Raw genomic sequence first — 26912 nt, forward strand, 5'->3', positions numbered from 1 at the left:
TCGGAGTCAGATTTAGACTCAAAATCCAGCTCCATCACTAACAGAACTTCAGGTATCCTCTCTAAGTGCCACGTTCTTCCTCTGCTTAACAGGGAGAGTAACGCTTACTACAAGGGTAGCTGCAATCAAAATGAGATAATGTATCCGAAGCATATGGCACAGAGCTAGGCATGTAGTAGTTACTCAATAAATGGTAGCTATTATTTTATACACAGATACACATTGAAAAATCTGGAAAATGAAGGAAAAATATCCTTAATTCTATCACCTTAGTAACACAAACGTATTTCTTTATAATTTCTGTCCACATAAAAACTTTTTATATTATTATAATTGTAGTATACAATTTTGTCTTTTTTTGACATTGTAGTCACTTTTCCATGTTACCATGCAGCATTCATAATTACCTTTTTAACTTGTTGAATGAGATTCCATTAAGTAAACTACCATAATTTAACCATTAAATTCCTGCAAAATATTTGAGGATTTTTGGTAATACAAATAATACTATGATAACATTTTCATGAATATAGCTTTTTCATTATGTAGAATTCTTTCCTCAGGATGAATTCCCAAAGCAGGCTTTTTAGAGTAACCACGAATTCTTTCATGACTTAGATTAATTTTGTCAAACTGCTTTCCACGAGTTTGTACAATTTGTAGTTCCTCCATCAACGGGCATCCACACCATCCTTTCCTTCCCAGCTTCAGTATTGATACTAATGTCTTACATTTATTGAATATTTACCACGTGCCAGGGACTGGTCTGAGCGCTTCACACATGTCATCTCCTCATCCTCGCAATAAAGCCCTGCAACAGCTTTTAATGACTCTCTTGACTCTCTTGCGGAGGAGGAAGTTAAGGTTCAGAAAGTTTGAAAGCCACGTCCAAGGTCGCACAGCAACTACATGGTAGAACTTGGACTCAAACTCAGACCCTGTCTCATGCCACAGTGCTCTTAACCACCTGGCTCTTCTGCTTTACTCTCTTTCCCCCCCAAATAATAATAGGTGGGAAAAGACATTCCCATTGATGTTTTAACATGCAGCTGTTTGATTACTAGCAAAGTTTACCATTTTTACATGTTTGCTTAAAAACTGTATTTTCTTGTTATGTTATCCACATTATTTAGCATCTTCTGTAAAGTGGTGGGGGCAATTTGTCCCCTGTATATTTTTTACTAATTGGGTGTGTCAGCACCGCCTTCACACAAGAGCCCAGGTCCCTTCTTGATGACTTCACTGAGCTTTCGGTTTATAACAGAAGGTGCTCCTTCTCTTTCTCCTGCTTTCTGCCCAGTATGAGCTGAATACAAATAAGTTCTAGAAAGTTATCACGTCCATATCTTTTCAACCTTACTCACTCACATGCTATGGCTCTTGGCTGGTTTGGAACACCCTATCATGAGTGAGAGTGAAGACCCAATGTCCCCTGAGGGGTGACAAACTAGAATAATGTTTTTAACTGAGCCAATTTACCAAGGTCTATGAGAATCAATCAATAGCTCATTCTCACCATCACCCCCCTCTCTTTCTCTTTCCGTCTTCAAATTTCTCTTCTGCTAACAAAGATAAAGACTGAAATGTATAGACTTTTTGTGAGTATGTGATCCAAACAACTTGGCCATCATTCAAAACTTATCTCCCATAATGTATACTAGGAACATCCTTAAAACCCTATCTATGGTTTACTAAGCAAAACCAGATTTGCCTAATAAATCTAAACTTTAATAACTGCATTTTAAAACATGCTCCATTACCTGCATTGTGTCTTGCGATATACCCAAGTGCCCAGGCTGCAGCCTCCTTGACTCCAGGGTCAAAATCTTCCAGGCATATCACCAGTGTATCCAGCGCTCCACAATCGACTATCGCCTGGGCTAGTTGAGGAGAGTGTTTCCCAACTGCTCGTAACACAAAGGCAGCTGCTTTCTTGTAGAAACGCTACAAGGACAAAATTGACAAAACCCAAAGTGAACTGAGCACTTACATAACCGAAAGTTAGAACAGACCAAAACTAGCATAAAAACAACATTAATATCAATAAAGCTCAACTTTTAAATATGGAAAGCTTTTAAATACAAAAGATGGAAAAATCCTGCAAACTCATTTTGATTTTTTATGTTCCCTCATTGCGTTTGTTCAGTCACTACACTAGAACAATGTGAGTCTTAAATGACCTTTCAAGTGTTTTACTCTGAAACATGCATTTGGAAATTGGATAAAATAAAATATAAACATTACTTTCCTACAAGTTCACCAAATACGAGATTTTCCGTATCTGCATTACACTGAGAGGTATCTCTTTGAGCCATGGGGACTCTGAGATTGCTAGCCTGTGCGACTAAGCCCTCTGTCAGCTGACCGCCTCGCTGCCTTGCCCTCAGTCTCTAAGCACAGCAGGCCGTTCACGACCTCAACTGACCTTGCCGGTGTCCCGAGTTATCCCGAAATAACCACCATGTTCCAAGATGCACTTACCAATCATCAGAGAAACATAAAGGTGAAGCATTTGTGATACATTTTAAAACATTTCCTGGCAAATCCATGGGATATGCTATTTATCCCCTCTTAGAAATGTTTTTCTAAGAAGGCAAATACAAATGACTTACCATTATGTGATCTTAAGTAATGCTTCATATTTATGATATTTTCCATACATAAATTTTATCTGATTAAGAAATAATAAAACTGAAATGCAAGATTAACATGTTTTTCTTTACCTAACTAAAAAGATTAAATGTATAGGAAGTATTTGGCTATAACACTCACTGTTGTTTCATGGTTAGTATAATGACACGGTAATGGTCTCCTAACTCTTCCTTTTATTAGTAGCACCCAATTAATTCCCTATTTCAGATTCTGAGTTTCTATTTCTTTACAGTGACTACTAAAAAGTGACTGGGTGACTACAGCAACTGTTTTGAAAGCATTCCATTTACTTAGGCTAAAATATTAAGATACAATAAAGCTACAGGAGAGAGAAAACACATAAAGTATATTTTTTAACATACATCTCAAAAATTGGCATACGTTGATATAAGAAATATGCTGCTAGTAATGATGTTTTAATTTGATATATTTCTTTAGTTTCTTAAATAACATATATAGATATTAAAATATTTGTTTTAAAGTCTAATTTTATATGCCAGTAACCAAATAAATTTGTAGTAATTTATTATAAAAATTAGAATAGAGTTTTCAAGTAGCTTTTCATAGATTGTTTTCTTATAATTGTGGAATAATAATGGTGATACATTTCTTGTCATTATCTTAAGCTAACAGGACTTTTTATATTGCAGAGTTTTCAAATTCACAATTTATTAGACGTCAATAGTCACTTATAACTACAGTGCCAATAATTCACACTTTCTGATCTCATTTTCCCTTTCTCCTAATTTCTGCTTCCTTGAATTCCTCTCTTCTCTCCCATTCCTTTGCCTTAAAAAGAAAAAGCAAAAAGTGAAACCAGAGGACTTTGTACCTCATAAAGAAGAGATTAAATCGCCAGTGGGAAACCAGTTAAAGGACTGGCAGGTGAAGGAGACAGAAGCGTGTGAATAATGCTTCACATTCTCACTTTCAAACCCTCACCTTTCAGCCCTAACACTTTTTTGTCCCTTTACAACTAGTGGACATTCATTCACAGTTTAAAAACTTCTATTAAGAACCCTCTATGTGGGATACCAAAACACAGACCCAGCCCTCAAAGGAAGGAGCTAAGAATCCAGGAAGAAGAAAGTCTAACAGTATTCTGATGATAGAAGGAAACCCACAAGAAAAATTAAATTTCTGTGACTCCTTGTAGAGATAAAACAAGCGTTAGTAAATGACTCTCCAATCTATAAAAATAAAAGCATTTTTAAATAATTAGGATTTGCGTATTTTTTTTTAATTCTGGTAAAAATACACACAACATAAAATTTACCATTTTAACCATTTCAACGTGTATAATTTACTGGCATTTAGTGCATTCACAATGCTGTGCAACCATCACCTATCTAGTTCCACAATATTTTCATCACCCCAACAAGAAACCCTGTACGTGTTAAGGAGTCACTCCTCATGCTCCCCTCTCCCCCTAGCCCCCAGCAAAGACTAACCTGCTTCTGTCTCTATGGATTTGCATATTCTGGATATTCCATGTAAATGGAATCATACAACATGTAGCCTTTTGTGTCTGGTTTCTTTCTCTTAGCATAACATTTTCAAGGTTCATCCATGTTGTAGCGTGTATCGGTACTTCATTCCTTTTTATGACTGACAATATTCCATTGAATGGACATAGAACATTTTGTTTAGTCATTCTTTTGGCTATTGTGAATAATGCTGCTATGAACATTTGTGTACAAGTTTTGTTTGAACACCTGTTTTCAATTCTTTTGGAAATATAACTAGGAGTAGAATTGCTGGGTCATATAGTAATTATGTTTAACTTACTGAAGAACTGCCAAACTGTTTTCCATAGCAGCTGTACCATCTTACACTCCTACCAGGAATGTATGAAGGTTCCAATTTCTCCACATCTTCACTAACACATGTTATTTTCCTTTTTTTCATTATGGCCATCCTAGTAGACAAAGTGGTATCTCATCCTGGTTTTTGGGGGGGTTTTTTGTTTGTTTGTTTTTTGGTGAGGAAGATTGGCCCTGCACTAACATCAGTTACCAATCCTCCTCTTGTTGCTTGAGGAAGAGTGTCGCTGAACTAACATCTGTCCAAATCTTCTTCTATTTTTTTATATGTGGGATGCCACCACATCATGGAATGAAGAGTGGTGTGTAGGTCTGCACCCAAGATCTGAACCCGTGAATCCCAGGCCACCAAAGCGGAGTGTGCAAACCCAACCACTAAGCCACTGGGCCAGCCCTTCATCCTGGTTTTGATTTGCAATTCCTAGTGACTAATGCTGTTGAGCATCTTTTCATGTTTGTTGGCCATGTGCACATATTCTTTGGATAAACGTCTATTCAACTTCTTTGCCCATTTTTTAATTGGATTGTTGGTCCTTAGGTTACACAAATAGGAATTTAATCTTAAAGACATGTCGAGAAAGATATGTCCCTAGGTTATGATAAATTAGCAGAATGGAATGAACAGACCAAGACCCTACCGACAGGAAGGTCCTTAACTATTGTTAGTGGCACTGTATGGAAATTTAGAGTGGAATCAGATAGGAGGGGGAATATGGGGACACCCTTAGATGATCATTTAAAGGGATAACATGCTTGCATACTTGGTAGAAAATGCTTTATCAAACCTTCCGTTACACACATTCTTCTTACTTTTGGATGCTTCTCTCCCCCTTGCTTCAAAGCTGTTTCTTACAGTTTCCATTACCCAGACTTCACCTGTACATGAAGATTGCTAACAACAACTTTTTATTTGCCTAGAGCTCCATCAGCTTTCTAAGACTGATCCTGTAACTTTAATATTCCCAAACACAGAAATACTGCTTTATTATATATAATTCCGTTAAAATTTTTAATCTGTTTTCTCCTTACATTAACAGTAATGGAGAAAAGCTGCGTATCAATCCCAAAGTAAATACCCTAAAGATATTACCATGCACGGTTCAAAGAAGTGAAGGTTGTATTCACATCCTAATAATTCTACTGCCTGCAAGCTTGCAACTGTACTCAACTATTAAATTTTTTAAAGTCCAAAACAAAAACAATTATAACTTGTTTTAAAAAGATTCTTACGTTCTGTTCTGCCAATGAATAGACAAGCTGTGGAAGAATGTCACCCTTCACCACTGCTTCTGCTAGGTCATCATTATAATTAGCCAGCCTTCCGAGCGCCAGCGCAGCCGTCTGTTGAATTGTTGGGACCACATCCAAGAGAAGAGGCCTCAGCAAAGACATGACACCTGAGTTAAGTTACAAAAGAAGAGAAGTCAGCAAAATTTAAATTAAAAGGTAAACACACAATTCAGCATATATGCAGATACGAAAATTCAGGGGGGAAAACCGGTAAAAACGAAAAAATTATCCACTACAAACTAATGGGATATTTAGCAGCATATAACTGGCCAAGACACAGAAGAATACAACCTGCAATTACCAAAGCAGCGTCACAGCGTGGAGAGAAGGAAGGCTTTGGAATTAGAGAGGAGTTTAAACCCTGCCTGGCAAGTACCGGCTCTGGGACCTAACTGCGCTGTCACGAGGAGAGGACGCAGAGAGAGGCTGTGAGGCAGGTAGGATAGCGCCGACCTAGCACACGGTCGGGGTGCGGAGGGGGTGCTGGGGGCTAGGTTCCCCTCAGCCTTTGCAAATCCTATGTTTCAGGGCTCAGGTCAGGTCCTTTCCTCTTAATGAAGTCTGTCATCTGTCTTTTTCTCTGATTCCGACTATTGGGTCTTTCCTCTCATTCCAGCCGAACTGAGAGTTGATGACAGACATTTTATCAGGACCTATCTCAGAGCCGGGGCAGCCAGGAGGGCCACTTGGCTAGAGTCGCACATTCATAAAGGGCTGCAAATTCAGGTTTCTGACATTATCTCCAAATAAATAAACTCTTTGAGATAAGGAAGTATATTGTATTACTAGCTCTCATAATATTCATTCTAGGGTTGAATACATAGAAGGCATATCATCATCACAACAACAAGAATAGAAGTAGCTTGCATCTATCAAGCACTTATTATATGCACACATTGTTTTAAGGACTTGTTTTCCATGGTAACTTGTTGAACTCTCATAACAAACCTATGAAGTAGGCCTAATATTATGTCTGTTTTACAGCTAAGGAAATGAAGGCTGAGAAAGGTTAAGGAAATTGTCACACAACTAATAAATGGTAGAGGGTTAGAAATTCAGACAATCTTTATTGATAATTGCTAAACAAATAATATATATTGAAAATTGAAGAGGTGGGGAAAGGGAGACAAATAAATTGCAATTTGGTCATTTTATTGCATATTCTAACTCTTCATACTCACTTTGCCTTGCTATAAAATATGCAAAACAGTCAACAGCTATTTGTGCTTTAATGATGGTGTTCTAGTCTAAGGTTACAAGCAAGGTAATGACAGTTCAAACCGGAACAAAGTGTCCCTTGACTTTATCAACTTAATTTACAGCAGGCTATTCAACTTGATGTTATTACGTCTTTTCTTTAAAAACATGCCCCAGCAATCCATAAAAGCAAATATTAGCAATATTCTTTTATAGTGTTATATCCAGAAACATTTGAAATAGAATAAAAGGGAAACATTTACAATAACATTTAGGATTAGACCAAAATAAGATAAACAGTACTACCAAATAACATACGCAGAGAATAATGATGCTTATCATGGGTACATTTAGTGATGTGACCTGTGGCATCGCATTTAGTGACCATTTTTATGTCTCACTTGCCTTGTTTAGATCATCTTATATAAGGCCACTGTTGCAAGTTTGAATCCCACTTAGGCGGGTTAACTTTGTAGCCACACAGCATTCCTACTCATTCCGAGGTCAGAGCTCGTGTTAAACAAATCGATGTGTCTATGTTCTTAAGTGTTGCTTATATTATCCATAATTTTTTATAGAGATAATTTCTGAAATATCTCACAACAAAAAGTTTAAAGCCCAGAAGAAGGTATTAGAATGACTACTAAACATAACATGAGTTCTTTCTAGAACTTTGGATTTGAAACAATTTGTTGGTGTCTTCTTTGTAGTTTGCTGTATTTATTACTTTTTTTAAGTCTTTTAATTGTGGGGAAATATACATAATATAAAAATTACCATTTTGACCATTTTTTGTGTACAACTCAATGGCATTACGTACATTTACAATGGTGTGTAACCATCACCACTATTGAAGAACCCTTAAACTTCTCCACAAAGACAGTACCATTTTACTTTTCTACCAGCAGAGCACAGGGGTTCAAATTTTTCCACATCCTCACCAACACTTGTTATTTTCCTTTTTTTTCTTTTTTTTCAATAATAGCCATCCTAATGAGTATGAGGTGGTATCTCATTGTGGTTTGATTTTTGTTTCCTTAACACTAATGATGGTGAATGTCTTTCTATGTGCTTATTGGCCATTTGTACATCTTTGTTGAAATGACTATTCAAGTCCTTTGCCCATTTTTGAATTGGGTTGCTTTTTATTGTTGAATATAATCTGATATTTTTGATAATGAATATGTACCATTTTAAGTAAAATAAGTCAATACTCTAAAAAATAAAAGTTAAATCTGTTGACATGTATTCAAAATTTCACAATACATTAATGAAGCCAAAAAATATAAAGTATAAGTATGCTTAGAATAGTTTTAAAAGAATCACAATTATGTTTCATGTTATTTTTTCCCAACGATTCTGATATTTCCTTTTATTCTCACTTGATATATTTATGGGAAGGCAGTGGCTCGTTGTCTTTTGAAACATACTTAGAAAATCAATTCATAGTGGGTTATTCAACCTAGATATTTTCATTAAATCTCAAGAACTTTGAACTTTTATGTTAAGAATTTGAAGAATGAATTCATCTACCGGGTCTATAATATTTAATTTAATTATAAGTGTTTACTACTAGTTTCAGTATTTAGGTAACATATCACAATTCTCTCAATTTTGGAAAATTTCAGTTTGCAATTTTAGCAGTAAAATATTTTACCCCCAAAAATGTATTTCACTTGTCCATATACTCAAAGGAACTTTCTGCTTTATGTATTTTCTCCTCCATTTTTCTACTGCCTCTGGCCCAGGAAAAATAAGGTCCATAAAACGAAATACAATTTCTTTCCTTCTCTTCCTGTATTCAATATCCAAGTTAGGCTTCATGCGAATGCTGCTGCTCTATCACAATTTTCCTATATTCCTTAGTTCGGGCGGTAGCACAAGGAGAATTTTGAAAAATTTTAAATCTCTGAACCTACAAGAGTAAAAGCTAAAGTTTCAGTTTAAAATACGTTTGTTTGAATAAGGTCATTCTTATCAGAGAAAATATTGCCCCAAATTCTTAGTCCTTGAATTGCCTCTTTAATGCTTCCTAATCGTCAGTCCCCAGGGATATGTTTTTATCTCTTACACAGATTAAACATGGAGACTTTGTTATTCTAATTACAGATTTGTCCTAAAAATACAGATAATGATGCAAGAGGAACTGAGGAAGGAAGGAAGAAAGAAAGGGAGGGAGAGGAAGGAAAGAAGAGAGAGAAGGAAGGGCAAAAGAAGCCATATATAACATAAAAAGAAAATTTTCCTTACCTGCCTGTCTATTACGAATCCATGGTGATTGATCCTCAGGGAGCAAATGCATGAAAATTTAGAGTCCATAAATTACAGCAACATGAATAGTTCCCAGAATATCTGATAAACAAGGTCTCTAGCGAGCAGCTAATGACCTCACTGGGTCTTCAGCAAAGAAGCTAACATGTGCTATCTAATATTCAAAATGATAACTTCTATATTGTACTCCAATGTCTATAAAACAATTCTGTCTACTCTATAAAAACTGATAAAATGGTGGGAAACTATTTCCGAAATTTCACTTAGAGGATAAATCATTACAATTCTCCCCCTCCCCCAACATTATAGCGTTGAGTTCCTTTTCTATTTTTCTTGTTCCAGTGCCATACTGGAAACATTGCCACTAAGACCTTATATTGCAATCCAGATCTGCAAAAACCAAAAGCAACCTCAGTGATCCTGCCCAGAGTCATTCATTCAAAATTACGTCAGGGTTCACCAAGTGGCAAGTGACAGGACTACACATGGGGTTAAGGCAGCTCCTACTCTCAAGAAACTAATAATCTAGTGGAGGAGACTATGAAATAGCCTCAAAATAGTCACGACTCTTTCATTCCTTTCAACACAACCTAGGCCACATGGCTTTGATTTTGCAGGCCAATTGCATTTATAAGTCAGGAAGGAAATGTTTGACATTTCCAAAGACAAAAAAATGACCCATTCATTTTCATATTACATGTCTATAATTTATATGCATATTATCTCAATCGGCTGTTTCATAAAGACATTTAACATCTCAACTTTGTTCTTTTAAAAACAAGTATCTGCAAACTGGGCCTTTGGGTCCACTGAAGTCTCAGTAGAGATTTCTGCTTGCCCTGGCTACCTCTTACCTTCTTTGTTTTGTTTTTTAATTTTTTTAAAATTTTATCTTTATTGTGGTAAATATATAGAACATAAAACTTATCATTTTAATCATTTTTGGTGTACAATTCAGTGGCATTAAGTACAGTCACAATGTTGTACAACCATCACCACTATCATTTCCAGAACTTTTTCACCATTGCTAACAGATACTCTATACCAATTAAAAAATAACTCCCCATTTCCCCTGCCCCCAGCCCCTGGTAACCTCTATTCCACTTTCTGTCTCTAAGAATTTGTCTACTTTAGATACCTCATATAAGTGGAATCATACAATATTCATCCTTTTTTTCTGGCTTATTTCACTTAGCATAATGTTTTCAAGGTTTGTCCATCATATCATGTATCCACTGTAATATGTATCAGAATTTCATTCCTTTTTAAGGCTGAATAATATTCCATTGTGTGTATATATCACATTTTGTTTATCCATTCATCTGTTGATGGACATTTGTGTTGTTTCCAACTTCTGGTTATTGTGAACAACGTTGCTATGAACGTTGGTATACAAGTATCCATTTGAGTCCCTGTTTTCATTTTTTTGAGTATATACTTAGGAGTGGAATTGCTGGGATCAAATGGTAATTCTCTGTTTAACTTTGTGAGGAACCACCTAACTGTTTTCCACAGTGGCTGTACCATTTTACATTCCCACTAGCAAAGCACAAGGGTTCCAACTCTCCACATCCTCACCAAGTTTGTTATGTTTTGTTGTTGTTTTTTATAATAGCCATTGTAATGGGTGTGAAGTGGTCTCTCACTGTGGTTTGATTTGCCTTTCCCTAATGACTAGTGATATTGAGCATTTTTCATGTGCTATATTGGCCATTTGTGTCTCTTTTTAGGAGATATATAATCTATTTAAGTCTTTTGGCCATTTTTGAAGTGGGTTCTTTGTTGTTGTTGAGTTGTAGGAGTTCTTTATATATTCTGAATATTAATCTCTTATCCAATACTTGCTTTGCAAATATATTCTCCCATTCTGTGAGCTGTCCTTTCACTCTCTTGATAGTGTCCTTCGATGCCTTCCTTTGTATTTTTACACTTAAAATAAAGTGATTTCTACCATATGTACTTTTTATTTTCCAATTTTATTCAAAACTATCAATAAACTTGTAAAATAAGTTAAAGCCTTGTTGTAAAATTTGCAAAGCTTCAAAAGTTTAAATTCCAACAATATGGTTTTTTTAATCTAAAACTACTTTCTACATGACCATTTACTATGAATCTGCTACTATAGTTCATTCAAATTTTAGAAGAAGTGACTTCTTCAAACAATTAGCCAATACACAGCAAAGAATTCGCCTTTGACTGTCGATGTTACCATCTGACTCAGGCATTCTGTTTGGGGTCCAAAAAGACACTTCCTGCCTTAGAAACGAGAGGAGTCTCTTGTACTACTTGTTACGTGACTGCCTCTGTTGAGAGACCACAGACTAAAATAGTTAAAAGCATGTATCTGGAGGGAGACTGATTGGGTTCAAACCTAGGTTCTGCCACTTTCTAGCTGTGGGGCCTCAGAGAGGTTACTTCACATCTCTGTGTCTCAGTTTCCTCATATATAAAATGGTGACAAATTCTAGGACTATCTCATAAAGTTGTTGTGAGAATTAAAATAAGTTAAAATTTCTAAAGTGCTAGGAAGATTAATTGAGAAAAAATAAACACCAGTAACTACTTGATAAATAAAAGTGCTAAAGGAATCAATTCCCTATGTTGATCATATTTTTTACCAACATTTTATTATTAGTGTATATGACTCATTAATTAATCAGTACCTTTCATTGTGATGAAGAAATAAAGCTTCTATGACCCCAGAGATCGAGCCTTTTCTACCGTATATTTTAGAATTACTATAGAACAAATAATTCATTCAACATTCATTCAAAAACTATCTATTAAGAATATACAATGTGTTGAACACACAAGTGTCCTTGGCCTCAAGAAACTCATAAAGGGGTTGTGAGAGAGAAACAAATGCAACATATCATGAGGTGTGCAACTACAGGAGAAAAAGAGGGCGCCCCGCAAACATACAGCAGAGCACCCACCCAGGCTCCGAGGGACATAGGGAAGGCAACCCAGGGGAAGGGACGACTGAGTCGAGATCTGCAGGCTTTGGAGGGAGTAGAGGGGAAGGATTGGAGAGCACTCCAACCAGAAGAAACTGTATAAATGAACCTTGGAATGGAAGAGTTTGGTATGTTGATAACACTGAGAAGGCAGTATGACTACAGTCCTAGAGGGAGAAGGGAGTTTGGAGAAGGAAAGCTAAGAGATTAATGAGACAAAAGCCCTGAAAGGTCCAATAAACCACTTCAAATATTCTGAATTTTATCTGAACATTAATGTCAGCTCAGTGACAGAATCAAATTTGCACTTTGTAAAGACGGATCACTCTGATTACACGAGGAAGAAAGGACGATAAGAGACAAGACGGGAGGCCGGAAGACCACTCAGGAAGCTGCTGTAGAACCTGCACGGGATGGGGGACAGCCTGGAGAGCAGCATGGCCAGAGGGAAAGAGAAAAGCGAGGTCTAAGGAGAGATTTATGAGACCAACTGATTATTGTGAAGAAGATGGAGGAATCAGGGATACCGCCAAGCTTCTGGCTTCGACAAGTGACGCATGGTTTTTGCAGACTGTAGAAGAAGCCATCATAAATTCATACCGGCCTGAAACGTAAAGTGGGAGGGGTGACAGCAAGGGATAAAGCTGGAGAGGTTGGTTGGGGCCAGATCAAACTTGGCTATAGGTCAAATTAATATTTTGTGATGTTATTCTAAGTGAAATGAAGAGCTTTATTGTTTGCACCACGTATTCTCAGGGAGGTAAATAAACGAAAATGAAGAATGAATAATTTCCAGGTCTCCCATGTATGGCTGGGCAGGCTGTGTACTGCACAAATCTGGGGGATGCCACTCACATAGATCATAAATGGCACCACTGGAGTTGTGCAAAGCACAGCAGCCACCCTTGACATAGCATGTCATGTGTTTCTCTAGTTTGTTTTATGTAAATAAATGTCTTATCTCTTGAGTAAAATAATAAATATGTCTACAGGAGAGATTATGTCTTATACTTCTTTTCTATTTCTCAAATTGCCTAGCACAGTTCTAAATACACAGCTAGCTCTTATTGAAACATTTGTGGTGTTGGCTTAGAAACCACCATCCACTTGGGTTTCACTACTCTAAAACTACCTGTTCTCCTGTCCCAGACTAACTCCAACTACACTTATCAACTTTATTAGATCTTAATATTTTTATTTCTGCAGTAAGTTATTACAGTTACATGACTGTATTTTTACTGAAGCAAGTTTCATGACACTGATGAGTCTTCTAACACGTTCTCATTTTCCTTCACTGGTCATTTTTCACCTGAAAATATTTAAGTGTTCCTCCCTTGCATTTTTTTAGAATAAGAATTTTCAGGCCTTGATTTGGTCTTGTCCAGCCTCTATGATTATATACCTCTGGTCACTATTCCTGCATTTGATTAAGAAATCATAAATGTTATCACATACGTATTTACCTTGTTTGCTCTGAAATATTTCTTCACCGCCAGAACTATAAAGTCAACTATGACTTTAGGTGTTAAGCCCCCTACAATAAAGAGTATGATAACTTATTTAAAGGGTCACAATGAATCACCAAATGTATGTATAGTCTTTTTACATAGAATTCAGTTATAATGATAAATAATCCAAGAAGCTCATGATCAAGAATTATCTACTTTCTCCTTTTAAATTTATTCTCATTAACTGTAGTATCTTCCGACTTTTGTTTGGGGATTCGCGATGAATTCAGCTGTTTGTGAGTGAAGCTGCTAGGTCATTGCTGAGCGGCGAGGGGTGAGAGGAAGATGACTCTCGCTGAGAAGCTAGCATTCTTCTAAGAGGGAGCGGGAACACAGTATGTATTTATTTACTTATATAACATACACTTACATAGCATTTACCACATGCCAGCCACTCCCCTAAGAAGCTTCCAGATATTAACCCATTAATCGGCGTTACAGTCCGGTGAGGCAGATAATATTTATAGCTCTAGGGTCTATGCTCTCCTGGGTCTCCTTCCCAATGGCAATCACAGCCCATTTACCAATGAAAACTGGCCTACGCGCCAGGTTTAGAATGCATACTAAAGGGTATCATCTGTAGAATTCACATTATTCTACCATTAACATCACTCTAGCTGTCTCCCATGATTACTGTCCTAAACTGAAATGCTATTCATTCTTCTGCTGCAACTGTCTGACTCTTGACGAGGTCACAGTTACCACTGTCTATATGTGAGATTTGAACTGAGTATGTAAAGCATAAAAGTTATGGCAAGTTCAATTTACATTATACTTTAGATAAAATAATTGGAATTTACATGTTTATAATTACATGAAGAAATATAAAATGGGCTTTTAGTATAGTTTTCAACTGAACATGTAAGTTCCACACATCCAAACCTTTGTTTCCAGCTAAGATCTCTCTTCTGAACCCCGGCCCTGCGCGTCCACACTGCTTACCACAGTCACTGGCACCTGGCATTCCAGACGCACCTCAGCCTCAACAGTGGGAGAGCCAAGTCGCCGTTGCCCTCTGCTTTTTGTCCCCTTTCTCCATTAATGAATGGCGCTAATGTGCCTAAGCAGCCCGAAGCCTGGGAGTCACCTGGAACCCGTCTGTCTCCTCCCTGGCCCTGCCCCCTTTTCCTAAGTCACAGGTGCCTCATGCCTCTTTCCAGCATGACTGCTACAGCAAAACGGACACCCGCCCTTCCTGATCCTGTGGTAACCCCCTCGATTGATTCTCCACACTAATGTGAAATCACCAATCTAAAACACAAAATGGATCCCACCACTCCTCTGATTAAAACTTTTCAACGGCCTTCCATCAATTTCAGGACAGATCTACACCTCAGATGAGGTCCTTCAAAATTAGGCCTGTTTTCCTCTCCAGCCCCTGACTTTCCTCTCCCTTGCCCTGCTACCCCAAGAAGCTCCAGCCTTATCTAACAAGTACCACCTTTTCTCTTGCCTCTACGGTTTACACATAATGTTCCCTCTACCTGAATGCACTTTTCCTCCTGCTGCTTCATCTGGCTAACTCTAGGAAATTCAGCACAGATAACACCTCCTCCAAGAAGTCTTGCATGAATAGCACCCTTCATTCCCAAAGCTTGAGTTAGGCACCCTTCATATCTGCTCCGTATGTCTATATATTAGACAATTACCAAACAGCCTTTTACTTATTTATCGAACTCTCCATTAGCAAATAAACTTCTTAAGGGCAGAGTCTTTGCCTTCTATTTTTGCATGGTCAGCATCTAAGCATGTATCTGGCACCTGGACACTCAAATGTTTGTTTAATGATAAACAAATTGTGAAAATTAATGAGCAATATTCTCTTTTCAGGTAAATTTTAGTTAAAATAAAAACAAAATGGATAATATACCTCATAGTTCTTTTCTTATGTACATGAGGTCAGCTTCATAAATGTCACTAGTACCATAAATTCATAAAGTTTTAAGGAACTCAAATGGGCCATTGAAACTGTTCCCTCACCTAAAATCACTCCACATAGATATAATTCTATTTTAATTTGAAAGCCTTCTAGGGAGCTGCAAATTTTCAATTAGTCCTGTCTTCTTTTGTCAATGTGCTTTCTCTTTTACAATATATACCTATTATATCCATCTACCGCAGAAGGTTGGAATGTCCAGGATGGGGTCAGTATACAGAACAATAGGATCGTTCTAAAAGGACTATCTGCTCCAAGCGGTTTCATGGGTAATATCTGAAGAGGAAATTTTTGGAAGGCAATAAGTTAAAAAATCTGTCTTCAGAAAGTGCCTCAACATAATACAGCCCATATTTGACAAACCCACAGCCAACATCCTACTCAACGGGCAAAAACTGAAAGCCATCCCTCTGAGAACAGGAACAAGACAAGGGTGCCCACTCTTGTTTAACAGTACTGGAGGTTTTGGCAAGAGCAATCAGGCAAGAGAAAGGAAATAAAAGGAATCCAAATAGGCACTGAAGAAGAGAAACTTTCAGTGTTTGCAGACGACATGAGTTTACGTATAGAAAACCCTAAAGAATCCATTGGAAAACTATTAGAAACAATCAACAACTATAGCACAGCTGCAGGGTATAAAATCATCTTACAAATATCAGTTGCATCTCTATACTCTAATAACAACTAACAGAAGGAGAACTCAAGAATACAATCTCATTTACAATTGCAACAAAAAGAATAAAATATCTAGGAATAAATTTAACCAAGTAGGTGAAAGCCCTAAACAATGAAAACTATAAGACACTATTAAAAGAAATCGATGATGACATAAAGAAATGGAAAAATATTGCATGCACATGGATTGGAAGAATAAACATAGTTATAATGTCCATACTACCTAAAGCAATCTACAGATTCAATCCAATCCCAATCAGAATCCCAATGACACTCTTCACAGAAATAGAACAAAGAATCCTAAAATTCATATGGGGCAACAAAAGACCCTGAATTGCTAAAGCAATCCTAAGAAAAAAGAACAAAGCTGGAGGCATCACAATCCCTGACTTTAAAATATACTACAAAGCTATACTAATAAAAACAGCATGGCACTGACATAAAAACACACACACAGGTCAATTGAACAGAACTGAAAGCCCAGAAATAAAACCACACATCTATGGATCTTTGACAAAGGAGCCAAGATCATACAATGGAGAGAGGAAAGTCTCTTCAATAAGCTGTGCTGGGAAAACCAGACAGCCACATGCAAAAGAAAGAAAGTAGACCATTATCTTTCACCATACACAAAAATTAACTCAAAATGGATTAAAGACTTGAAGCTAAGATGTGAAACCATAAAACTCCTAGAAGAAAATAGAAGTAGTGCACTCTTTGACATTGGTCTTAGAAGGATCTTTTCAAATATCATATCTACTCAGGCAAGAGAAACAAAAGAAAAAATAAATAAATGGGACTTCATCAGAATAAAGAGCTTCTGGAAGGCAAAGGAAGCCATGAACAAAATGAAAAGACAACACACCAATTCGGAGAAAATATTTACAAATCATATATCCGACGAAGGGTTAATCTCCAAAATATGAGAAGAACTTATACAACTCAACAACAAAAAGCCAAACAACCTGATCAAAAAATGGGCAGAGGACATGAACAGACACTTTTCCAAAGAAGATATATGGGTGGCCACCAGACACATGAAAAGATGTTCAACGTCACTAATTATCAGGGAAATGCAAATCAAAACTACAATGAGATAACACCTGTTGAAAGGCTATAATTACAAAGACAAAAAACAACAAACATTGGAGAGGATGTGGAGAAAAGGGAACCCTTATACACTGCTAGTGGGGATGCAGACTGGTGCAGCCACTATGGAAAACAGTATGGAGATTTCTCAAAAAATTAAAAATTGAAATACCACACGACCCAGCTATCCACTACTGGGTATTTATCTAAATGACTTGAAATCAACAATTCAAAGAGACTTATGCACCCCTATGTTCACTGCAGCATTATTTACAAAAGCCAAGATGTGGAGCAACCCAAGTGCCCAGCAACTGAGGACTGGATAAAGAAGATGTGGTATCTATATTCAATGGAATACTACTCAGCCATAAGAAAGACGAAATTGTCCCATCCGCAACCACATGGATCGACCTTGAGAGTATTATGGTAAGTGAAATGAGCCAGACAGAGAAAGATAAACACCATATGATTTCACTCACATGTGGAAGATAAACAAACGCATGGACAAAGAGAACAGATTATTGGTTCCCAGAGGGGAAGGGGATTGGGGGTGTGCATAAGGGGTAAGGGGGCAGATATATATAGTGACTGACAAATAATAATGTACAGCTGAAATTTTACAATCTTATAAGCTATTATGACGTCAATAAAAAATAAAATAAAAAAGATAAAAGGATATGGAAGGAAAAAATCTATCTTCAGATAAAATTTTTAAATTTTATTCATATTCCACCTACTCTAAAAACTTTTGAGACAGGTTACTTTAAAAGATATGGAAACAAAGATAATAATTAGGAGCCATGTAGTAGAGAGGGAGACTGATAATTTTATCAGAAACATAGGTTAGGGATAGTTGCTGCAATTGAATTCTGAACAAAGTACTGAGTTTCCTGGCAGTAAAAGTAAAAAGGAAATCACTTTATGAAATAAAAGGAAGTATAAACAATTTTTTTCCTGAAATTCCATACCTAGGCCTACCTTGGCATATAATAGTTAAAAAAGATTGGTTGAATAAAAGAATATAAAAATATATACATAAAAATGTATATAACAATATAAATATATATATAAAATATTTAACGAAATGGACAATGCCTTAAATGATACATTTAAAGAAGCTATGGGAAAATTAAGTGTTTTTTGGTTTTTTTTCTTTTCTCTCCTCAAATCCCCCCAGTACATAGTTGCATGTTTTTAGTTGTGGATCCTTCTAGTTGTGGTACGTGGGATGCCGCCTCAACATGGCCTGACGAGCAGTGCTATGTCTGCACCCAGGATCCAAACTGGTGAACCCCTGGGCCGCCGAAGTGGGGCACGTGAACTTAACCTCTCGGCCATGGGGCCAGCCCCCCAAAATTAAGTGTTTTTAATTAAGCCCCCAATAAAAAAAGAGGGCATATTAATAGATGAATTCTACAAAGACATTCCTCTGGAAAACTAATGAAATCTAGTCTATGTGAATAATTTAATAGTGAGTCTAACTTGACACAGACACAGAACTGAGAACACACAGAAAAGTGGATAGAGGTCATTTCCTTTGGAGACACACGCACACAAGCACAAGTATCACCTGTTTCCACCTAGACTAGAATAGAACTTGAATCAACAATACATTTAAGATTGAGCTACTCTTATCATAGAAAACTTGGGGTATATGGCAAAACCAAAATTTCACTTTGAAAATTAGGAAGTTTGACTTGTGTGTTCAGATGGGCCATCCCACCCACTACAAGGCAAAGCCAAATCTTTTCTCGACTTGTGGCCCTGGATTTCTCCGAGGGCCAGGAGATTTACCCAATAGAAACCCCAGAGTTCTGCCCCCAAGGAACATGGAAGAAAAATCCTCCACACAAAGTATGATTTTAAAAAACCAAGGGAAGTGTTCAGTATACGCTCACATCAACCAACCAACCAATCCCCAGCGCCTCCCTCTTCATTGTGCTCTGCCTCACATGTTCTCAAAGCACCCAGGTGAGCGGGCAGTCAGTCACAGGGCAGCTGGCCCCGGGGCTCTGATGGGGTCTCCTCTGCACGCTCCCGGATCCCGGCAGGGTCTCAGTCCAACAACTCTCTGAAAGCCTATCCTGGCTCTCCTCTTCTAGAGGATTCCACACCTTTCCCTGTGTGCTCTTACAGAGCCTCTGGTTTTCTTAGAAGCCAAAGGAAGCTGAAGGTCCTCTAGAGCTCTGAGGCCAGTTTAAGCCCTAAATACAAATTCCACCACCTCAAACCTCCATGTATTTATCAATTAAAGTTAGTCCTCTGCATCCGGCCTACACTCAAGCTCCCATAATGGTCCTCAAGGAGACCTCAAACGCCAATTTCTCACAATTACTGGACAGCCATTGGTACCCACAGGCCTAAACAGATGACTTGTTCTAACAGTTAACGCTGGGGTTTATTAGGCACTCCTAGAACCATCTAGCAATGGTTTACAATACCTACAAGGTCACACAGAAAGAGCACAAGGCCAGGTAGCAATTAGGAAATGGGTTCTAGTCTCAGTTTGGCCACTAACTCACTTTGTGGTGAGGGCAGTTATCCACCCTTCTTTGGGCTTAAGCACCCCCACTGAAGAAGATACCGCCTCTACCTAGCTGAGCTGTAACAAGAATCTAATTTTTTAAGAGATATGAAAACACTTAGAAAAGTAATTACTCCTTCCTTCATTCTATTTAAACATGTTAACACCTGCTGTATGCTAAGCATTATGCTAGGCATGGAATTCACAGTTAGTAGAGAAAACAGAAACTAAATCATTATACTTGTGATAAGCACTATGAAAGAGAGACTATACTAGGAGCGAGGAAAGCATAAATCAAGAGGCTTCACTTACTGCGAGGGCTCAAGGAAGGTTTCCCTGAGGAATCAACATCTAAACAGAGCCATAAAGAATGAGCAGATATTAAACAGGCAAAGAAGAGTTGGAAAAGCTTCTAGCAGAGGTGCAAAGGCCGGGAAACAACATTCGAGTGAAAGGTAGAATTAAGAAATACTTAAATACCTTCTCAAAACATTTGATCTGCAACATTAAATTTTAACCCACATAATTTGCCATTTCTAAGTCCCACTCTTATAGGCTTGGATTTTTTTTTTTAATTTTCTAGTTTTCCCTAAGAAAACAATGAGACCCTAGCCCTGGTTAACTTATTTTCTACTTATATACCCATGCTTAGATGACAAAACAGATGAAGATCCACGTAGGAACAGTGGTTTGGAACACAGAATAAAATTCTGAATAATCTTGTTTTTAGGACATATTCTTAGGTACATACAGGTTCAGAATTTTTATAGTTCCCTGAAATATTTTCCACTTAAGCATATGTAACAAACCTCTATTCCTGTTTCTTTTTTTTAAAGTGAGTGCTTCAATTATCTGAGATTCACAACCATAAGACTCCTTTTATATTGATAAAATACATCAAATTTAAACAATATGATTCATTTTTTGAAGTTCTTCTACTAGTTATCTTTTTTGTTTCAACATCCTCTGAGACAGTAGTTTTTGTAAGAGAATCATGGTCCGTGCACCTAACAGCATGTGTTTTAAGTACATTATGAATGCTTACTGAGGCTTTCCCTTTTCATAGCAAATTGAGGTGCTATGAAGATAATTAATCTGAAGATTTTTACCTTGCCCCAGATACATGTAATTTAAAGTCATTTTATGTCAACATATATTACTTATTTTCTTGAATTCTGAACCCATTAAATTGTCTCAATTTGCAAATCAGTTTCATACAGCTGCATATTGAAAGTGCTATTCAAACTCCTCTATTTCTGTTCTTCCGAAAATGTGCATAAGTACTGACTTGCCATGTTTACTGTTTCACTATAGGTTATAAGTAAAATATTACAAAGTATTATTTTAAACTTTATTCCCACTCTTCTTAGATAAATAGCTGATTCAGAAGTTTATTTATGTTGCCAAGCAGTTTAAAAACAATTTTCTTGGAGCTTTTATTAGCTTATTTCAGAAGTCCTCCTAGACAACCTAAGAGTGGCCTGGTATTCCAATGTGTGACAAAATCTGTTTCTTACGTCTTACACGAAGCAGCTACCTTCAATTGCTGACATTCTACAATTGTTAGAAGTAACAGTGTATTATCTCCACAATCACAGTCATGTGTTACTGATTATTCACAGAGGAGAAGTATCAAAATTCATTTTTAAATAGCTGCAAGATGTAATGGTTCAAACATACAGGGTTTGAGAGTACATAAAGAGATTTTACAACAAACATTAAACTTTTTAATGTTTTCATTTATGTTCTTTTGATTTAGAAGGAATAAAATCTCAATGAGAAAAAAAAATAACTCCAGGTTATAGACACATTGTACACAGTTCTTTCTAGTGACAATTTTGATTAGAAATCAAACTTATTCTTGTCCAAATACTCTGAAGAAGATATCTTGCAACATTTTGTTTGCTGTGGTAATTACTTTGACATATTTAATAAAGCAAAATCTCTCATTAGCACATCAAAAACACAATGGAAAATATCAGAGAATGATCAGAGAATGAAATAAAACTCCACTGATAATTTTCACCTTTAAGGTGCCTTTCACATTGAATGAATTCAAAAATTCTGAACAAGGGAACTACTTATTTATCATGATGCCTACATGGAAAATATTTTTCACATTGTCCTGCATCCATGATATACCCATAATATTTATTTAAACAGTTTATTAGGGGGAAAAAGTGAGAAGACAAAACAAAACAAAATCCTCCCAAGCACGCAGACAGTATGTCAAAGTCTGGAGTAAAATGCATTGGTATTTTATGCTACCAAAACAAAGTTACTTGACTGAAAAAAAAGCTTGATCATAATATTTAATCAGTACATACATATTATGGCTCATTTGAAAGCATTCTTAATTCAAGTGATTTTTTTTTTAAAGCAAAACCAGTTGAATGCTTAAGTTAGTTGGCTATGAAGAAGGAAAGGTTTTCATAAAGCTCACAGGTTATTTTTTAATTAAAAGAATAAATATATTGGAATATTCATTATCTATCTCTATTTAAGATTACTAAAGGAGTGCTTAAGTTGACTCTTGATAACATGAAATATGTTAAAACAAGTTCCTCAGGAAAATAAAAATCTTAGTATTCCATCAAGATATTAATCAAGTGCAGATAACTTCAAAATATTGTTATATTCCTTTTCTCCATAAGCCAGACCATGAGTGGGAAACAGGCGGCTATTTAAGAATGTCACATCCAAGTCACTTATACTTTGCTGATGACTTAGCCTAACAGTTTAGATTGATTCAATTCCATAATATATTCTATGTTGCACACTGTGGGAAGAGACAACCTGACACCAGGATACTAAAACATATTGCTCTGTATCTTAAGTGTTATTTATACTTCCATATTTCAGCATCAAATTTTAAAAATAATGTTAATCATTCTCCCTTTTTAAAAAATAGTGGTTTAGTTTAGCTGTATACATATTGCCCAGAAATTAAATATTTGTAAATAGCAACTGTCCATTCACAAAGGCCATTGAGTTGGACCAAGAGGAACAAAACCTAAAAAGACAAGTGCATTTAAAAAATGTAACTTGCTCTAATAAGTTTAAATTAGACAGCATACATGAAACACTGTGTGTCCAGCCCTGTTCTGGGTACTCTGAGGGGTATGCACGCAAGCACACAGACATTCAGAAGAAAATTAAGCCATGTGAAACAACTGCAGAACAAAAGATTATCAACTTTGAAATGATAAAATTTTTGAAATGGAGATCAGATCAGTGGTTGCCCAGGCTTAGGGACAAGAGCAAGGTGGACTTGGGAATAAAAGGGCAACACAAGGGATCTTTGGGGTGATGGGAAGTGTTCTGTATCTTGACTATGGTGGTGGTGGATACACACGGGATAAAACTGTATAGAACTACACACAAATAAATACAAGTAAGACTGAGGAAACCTGAATAAAATCAATGGATTTTCATCATGTCAACATCCTGGAGGTGACACTATACTACACTTTTGGGGTACATGAGATCTCTGTATTATTTCTTAGAACTGCATGTGAATCTACAATGATCTCAAAAGTTTTTTCAAACGTTTATAAAATACACTTTCTCTATTCTAAATATACCTCCTCCACCCCCCAAATAAAAACATACAAGGAATAAACACCAAAACCCCTCCCAGTGACAAAAGAAATTACCGTCTAGCTGGAGGAGTAATTCTCCTCAAAGAAACCCAGAGCAAATATGATGTCTAAACATTGTTGCCCTGTCAATACGTTCTTAATTTTCTTTTAATTCCATGTTAATTTAAATGAGTTTTAAAGATCGCATCCTATAAATTGAAGATTTCTCATGACACAGTAGTGACAAAATGCTATCTGACTTTGAGTTCAGACGGCAGTGGAATCATCCTTATTTAGAGAGAGAGGGGAAAAAATAACACGGACCACCATTCTCTTCTCTACCAGTTTGTGTTCATGGATAGGAAGTGAATGGCACACACACATACACACTCTTCCTCTCTCTCGAGAGCCTGCAGGAGTCCCGACTGGGGGGTGGAGTGAGAGCACCATAAGGATTTCCCTACTCTGAATCTCTTGGGAAACACGCGGGCATGTCACTGCTCTTTCACTAACGCAAGACGAGAAACGACGTGTCAACCGCTCTGGAAGCGCCTTGGTGCGAGGAAGTCGAAGGCGATCCAAGGCTGCGGGGTGACCCGCAGCGGCGCCCGGAAAAAATGGGTCTGATGAGGGCAGATTCCCATTCCCGCGAAATGACTTTCAGGCAATTCGTACGGCCTTCACTTTCAACCTGACACTCGCCGGGTCGTCATAAAGATGGCAATAGGGGCGTCAGGCCCCACTTAAACCATTCTGGAAGCGTCACCCTCTTGGCCTCACCCCCAAAGACCCGCGCAAGAGGCCAGAGGCTTCTGCAGCCTCCGCGGTGGACTGGAGGAATTTAGGGACGCCGTCCTCCCGTCCCCAGCCCGCCCTTCCCCAAAACTCGGCCGGCAGGGGAGCGGGGCGACGGGGAGCCGGGGGTGAGGCGGGGACCGGGGACAGCGGGCGACGAGGAGTCTGGGACCCGGGGCGACCGGGGACTCGGGGGGGGGGGGGGCAGGGCGAGGCGGGCGCCAGGCGGCGCAGGGCGAGGGGCGCGGCCAGGGGCCCTGAGCGCCGCGGGTTCGGGGTGCGGCTCACCCGCGTTCTGCAGCGTCTCGATGTTCTGGGGTCTGGTCGCCAGCTCGGCCACCATCTGCACGAAGTGGGTCCGGGCTTTCTGGTACTGCTCGAACACTGCGGGGAGAGGGCGGTGGGGCGGCCGCGCGCGCTGCCCGCCGTCCCCGCCGCCCCGCCGCCCGCCCGGCCGCCCGCGCCCTACCTTGCAGCACCTGCCTCTGACTCATGGCGCCGCCGCTCGCGCCCGCCGCCCGCTCCGCTCCCAGGGGCTCGTCGGCCGAGGGGGCGACCGCCGCGACGCCTGGGCCTCCGACGGCCGCAGCTCCTCTCTGTGTACCCGCGTCTCCCGGGCAACCGACCGGAACCGGAACGCGGCCGTCTCGCGGCAACGGCCAGTCCCGGGCGTGACGTCACGGCCGCGGAGCCCCGGCGCCCCGCGAGGCCGGCCCGGGGGAGTCCGCCCGCCGCGCCGCGCCGCCACAGGAGGGGCCCCGTCGAGCGTCCCCGGCCGCCAGGGCCGGGGGTCTCTGCGGACCCAGCGCGGCCCCGCAGGTTCCCGATGCGGCGCGGACTCGGGCCGGGCGGGGGAGCCCCGGCTACGCAGCGGAGTCGGCTGGGCTTCGACGGTCAAGAGAAATCCGCCGTGTGACATCGTGACGTCTGACAAATACGCGACTGTCCGCGCAGCTTCACAGTGCAACGTTTTCCCCTTCCATCCAGCTTCTCTACGCCTGGCATTTCTGGTTGCAGGATTCCTGGAGGGTCAAGACAACCGTGTTCACACACTTAATGATGCTGTGTTGAGAGCACGGAATTAGCACTCGGAGAGATTCAATGAGAAAAGCAGACAAGGAAACAATATGATGAATGCCCTGTCTTCCCGTCACTTTGTTCCCCTAACTTTCACCTAATTACTACCAACTTTGCTCTCTCCTCGTTTTTACGTGATTTTTACACATTTTGACTTTGGCTTTTAAGTTGAGGCTTATTTTGTTGCTGAATGACATTTCCAACAGCAAGGGGGAGAGAATTTTTACCTGGAAAATTTGATTCAAATGATCTTAACCAGACTTCCCTAGCTTATATAACTTTAACTCCACCCAGTTTCTTTTAACACAAATTAAGGACTTAGTCGACCACTGGTTTCTAACTTGTCCGAAAACTGTATACTAAATGTTTCAATGACAGGTGTCAACTTTAAATGTTTCTCCCTCAGAAACTACAATCTCACCAGGTGTCAAATGAGTAGATAGTCACAGCTGCTGTGAGTAGAGCTGAAACACGAAACCTCTTGATATCTCTTCGTCAATAGAAGGGAACATGCAAACTTAGCTGGTTCTTATGTTTGGGGTGAGTCCTATATAATAATCTTTGAGATCTCGCTCTGACCGAGCCCTCTGATGAAGTCCTGATATTTGTAGAGCCCCAAATAGTTGGGGAATAGATCAGCAATCAGAGAAAGGAATAAGTATGTTCAGTCAGCTGGGTCCCTGCCACCCCCAGAGCAGGTGCATGTCTTTTCCTCCAGGCATTCTGAAGTCAGGGATACCCCCAATCCCTTTACTTAACTCTAATGCCTAAGTTTCACAATGATCTCAACATTTCCCTAAGGAAACAGGTCCTTTAAAATTAAAGTTTTTGTGTGTTCCCATTTAGAGATGTGGGGGGAAACAGACTGAGCAAATAATTAAAATAGCAAATAAACCTTCATTGTAATTTTGTTTTCAGTTCCTTGTTGCATTGTGAAAAAGAAAATCCCCTTAAAACTAAAAGGTTCCATATTTGGTTTCAGTCCTTAAACAATTCAAACTCCTAAACTACCACAGCTGCCATTTTTAGTCTTTGTTTTGCTATATATTTTCTACTTTAAAAATGTTGAGATAAGAGCTCAATGGTGAAAAAAGGTCTAAACCTATAAACCTAACAGTTTACTTAAGGAATGCTACAAAGTTTGAAGACTTAAGTTCAAATAGTTATATAAATTATTTTTAACTATAGATTCTGCGAATCTGGCATTAACAATGTCTAAGGGTTAAACTGTATTCTTCCTAATAAAACACAATATAGGATTCCTACTTTATATCGGAAATTGGACATGTTAAAGAAGGCAGATCTTTGCTCTTCATTCTAGCTTTCTCTGTTTTGTCTCTTTTTTAAAATTAAATGGAGAAATGCAACATAGAATGATCATAATATACATATAAATGAATTGTTAATAAGTCAGATATAAAATATGAGAACAGATTACTCTTACTGACATGAAAGCAAATCTATATTTTCTGACCAACTTTTCAACTTACTAACTTTAAAATACCATTCTATTTTACAAAGTTAATTGAATGCCCCA

The 26912-nt window shown here is 38.4% G+C and overlaps 1 protein-coding gene across 6 annotated transcripts in view; it reads right to left on the minus strand.

Annotated features, from left to right (window-relative positions):
* SPAG6 (sperm associated antigen 6) overlaps positions 1-25184 on the minus strand; it is a 65951-nt gene extending 40767 nt beyond the window's left edge. The window contains exons 1-5 of one of the 6 annotated variants that reach the window (XM_070500947.1): positions 24768-24928; positions 24587-24682; positions 9213-9246; positions 5706-5872; positions 1761-1944 (exon numbers count right to left, since the gene is read on the minus strand). In XM_070500947.1, coding sequence (XP_070357048.1) covers positions 1761-1944; positions 5706-5867 — 346 coding nt within the window. In that variant the 5' untranslated portion in view covers positions 5868-5872; positions 9213-9246; positions 24587-24682; positions 24768-24928. Of the gene's footprint in view, positions 1-1760; positions 1945-5705; positions 5873-9212; positions 9247-24586; positions 24683-24767 lie in introns of all 6 variants that reach the window. The other 5 variants (XM_044762297.2, XM_044762299.2, XM_070500950.1 and 2 more) reach the window with 5 other exon arrangements.
* Positions 25185-26912: the final 1728 nt, after the last annotated feature.

This window comes from Equus asinus, chromosome 29 (genome assembly GCF_041296235.1).
Source record: "Equus asinus isolate D_3611 breed Donkey chromosome 29, EquAss-T2T_v2, whole genome shotgun sequence".
NCBI classification, from domain to species: domain Eukaryota; kingdom Metazoa; phylum Chordata; class Mammalia; order Perissodactyla; family Equidae; genus Equus; species Equus asinus.